This window comes from Aptenodytes forsteri, unplaced genomic scaffold (genome assembly GCF_000699145.1).
Source record: "Aptenodytes forsteri isolate BGI_AS27 unplaced genomic scaffold, ASM69914v1 Scaffold79, whole genome shotgun sequence".
Classification (NCBI taxonomy): Eukaryota; Metazoa; Chordata; class Aves; order Sphenisciformes; family Spheniscidae; genus Aptenodytes; species Aptenodytes forsteri.
This window is the reverse complement of record NW_008794776.1, coordinates 5,004,494-5,007,535: the sequence shown is the minus strand read 5'-3', so window position 1 is coordinate 5,007,535 and position 3,042 is coordinate 5,004,494. Positions and strand designations below refer to the sequence as shown.

The following is a 3,042-nucleotide window of genomic DNA, read 5'->3' as shown; positions in this document are numbered from 1 at the left end:
GTGGCCGGCAAAGCCGACCCCGCCACCCCCGGGAGGGTGCATTACCACCCGGACTCCCCGGCGAAAGGGGCGCAGTGGATGAAGCAGATCGTTTCCTTCGATAAGCTCAAACTGACCAACAATTTGCTGGATGACAACGGGCATGTAAGTGTTCCCGGGGGAAGGTGTCAAACACGGGGCTGCACCGGGGGGAACTCCCCGCGCCGTCATTCCCGTGGGGTGCCCCAGCCCGCGCCCCTCTCCAGGGGCTCCGCGCCCCCGTCCCGGCCCAGCCCCGCGGCTGCACCCCCGGCAGGGGAGCCGGCAGGGCCGGGAGCTGCGCCCTCCTCTCTGGATGCTCCGCCTGGATCAGTTATTGTCTCCTTGCTCGTTTTATCATTCAGATCATTTTGAACTCCATGCACAGATACCAGCCGCGTTTTCACGTGGTCTACGTGGACCCCCGGAAAGACAGCGAGAAATACGCGGAGGAGAACTTCAAAACCTTCGTCTTCGAGGAGACGCGCTTCACGGCCGTGACCGCCCGCCGCCTACCAGAACCACCGGGTGAGGCGGCGGGGCCGGGGGCAACGAAAAGGGGGGTTGGGGTCCCCGCGGAGGTACCACGGTGCGGGGGCGGCGCTGGCGCAGCCCCTTCGCCCGGCTCCCGGGCTGAAGGCCGGGCTGCGGGTGTCCGGCGGCGGCGGGGGTGTCTGGGGATGTTCCCCGCCTCCTCCTCCCCATCTGCTAAACCCATTCCGGGGCAGCGCAAGGAACCCGATAGCCGGGGAGCCGCGCAGGGCTGCACCGCGGCACGCCGAGGAAGCGACGCGAGCTCCAGCCCCATCGCCAGCTTCCCCCGGCCCGGGGGGACCTCATTACCTACGTAAACCCGAAACCGGGGCTAGCTGGGAAACTACAGGCTTCCCGCTGCGAAATGTCACTCACAATTTGTTTGGATAAATCTGCGATTTTACTTCTCTAAGCTCGCAGCGGTCTGTTCCTCCCCAGAATACAATTATACGTTAAAAACCGAATCGAACCGAAACGAAACAACCCACCCCCCCTAATCTGATGCGGATTTCTGGGTAGCAGTTAATCCAATTGCTTCTTTAAATCGCATCAGTGTAATGTAAAGAGCAGGAATCCCAGCCGCGAGTGCAAATACGATTTCATAGCGGGTGCTTTCCAGCGCCGCTCCAAGCCGCCTCGCTCCGCGCTGATGCCGCAGCCCTCGCCGGGGCTGTCCCCGAGCAGCCGGCGGCGGTGCCACCCTCTGCAGTGGCTCCGAGCAAATCGACCTGGGATCCCCCCGGGATGCTGCGGTCGGGCTGGAGCAAGGCTGTGCCTTTAAGGGGCTCCGGAGTCCCTCCCCGGCTGGCATTTGCCTGACGGCTCCGGACAGCTGCTCTTTCTCTCCTGCTTTCTATCAGTTTGACCTCTAAGGCTGGAACTGTCACTGAGGGGCTTAAAGTTTGTTTTTCAACCCATTCCGGAAACTCACAATCACATACTTTATCCGTGGATTTGCTTAAATATAGAAAATGTCCTGCCTTCTCCCCGGCGAATTAAATAAATACAGAAGTATGATTTATCCAGTGATTTGTCTTAGCTGCTCCGGTGGTGACCCATATAATGTGGCATTTTCTTACAAGTGCATTTACACAGCTTTTGCAACCGACTCAGGCTGCCTCTCCCTTTGCCTTGAACTCATATTAGCGTGCTAGCCCACATTTTCTAACAGAGGGAAAGCACACGTTTGCGCTCTGCGGCAGAGCGCACCCCAGCCCCACCGGCCACCTGGGCCCTCTCTGTTACACCTGGCACTGCTGACTCCCAAAACCTGCTCAGGGACATGCTCGCTGTCTGACCGGGGACCCCGTGTATGCCGCTTTGAGACATTTCTCCGCTTCTCCTTACAGATCACGCAGCTGAAGATCGCCAGCAACCCTTTCGCCAAGGGTTTCAGAGACTGCGACCCTGAGGACTGGTAAGGCTGCGTCTTTATTGACTATGACTACACACCACTCTCACCCCCAGTTTGGCATGCACCTGCCCAGCTCACATTTGCACAAGGCTTGCATGGAGTTCGGGGTACAACGGGTTGGCCCCCGTTTGCCAGCTGCAGCTCACAGCAGCAGTGCTCCAAGTGCTCATTCTGTTGGACCATGAGCTCCGTATCATTTCTCCCCTTCTTCTTCCAGGCCCAGGAATCACAGGCCAGGGGCCCTTCCTCTAATGAGCGCTTTTGCCAGATCCCGGAATCCAGTCTCTTCCCCGGCCCACCAGAACGGGACAGAGAAAGGTGAGAGCCCCCAGCGGCCGGGCCAGCCTGTCACCCTGGACCTGCTGGCCTGCACGGCCAGCCTCGGCACATGCATGCTTGGGGCCAGCCTTGCTCATCATGCTGGTGCGCAGCCGCCTGCAGTGGGCATGGCTCCGTTGCTAATGAGCTTTGCACTACCACTCCTTTTTTAAACAAAAATAGCCACCTTCATAGCCTAATTGATTTTTTGTGGGTCTAAAACACTAATTGTTATTGTACTTAAGCAACTTTGCTGCTTCAAAAGCACCGCCCTTTTCCTTTAGTGTCCCATTTTCGACTTTTCGGCAGCAAGTTCAGCTTTTCAGGCAGGGATGCAGCGAGGGCCACCGGCTCCTCCTCGCGTTGCCCTTTTAACGCACCTCGGCAAGCGCCTTCAGCGCCGACCCGCTCCCATTCAGGAGCCGCAGTCAGGTCGAACAGCACCTCTGCCCATCGACTTCTTTTCCATTACGCAAACAACTGCAAAGACAACCGAGGGCCTTTCTTCCAACACACTCCGGGCCTGCAAAATAAAGGGAAGCCTGTATTTGTTTAGTGTTACACAATTGCAAAAATTTCAGGCGTGTACCAGCTTGTCAGTCAATTCAGCTCCATTTATCAGTCAGAAGGTCCTGTCCCACAAGCCTCGGTTCCTGCTGCATGCTGCTGCACACTTCACTTGCGAGCCTCGCTTTTATCTTCGCGCACCGCTTTTTTATCTATTTATTATTTAAAGCCCGGCCCGTCGGGGGCGGCGG

The 3,042-nt window shown here is 57.8% G+C and overlaps 1 protein-coding gene across 1 annotated transcript in view; it reads left to right on the top strand.

Moving 5' to 3' along the window:
- Positions 1-3,042, top strand: part of TBX1 (T-box 1) — a 5,562-nt gene that overhangs the window by 1,546 nt on the left and 974 nt on the right. The window contains 5 exon segments of the mRNA XM_009274379.2: positions 1-144; positions 384-527; positions 529-546; positions 1,902-1,969; positions 2,184-2,284. The exon segment at positions 1-144 is cut by the window's left edge and continues 22 nt beyond it. Coding sequence (XP_009272654.2) covers positions 1-144; positions 384-527; positions 529-546; positions 1,902-1,969; positions 2,184-2,284 — 475 coding nt within the window.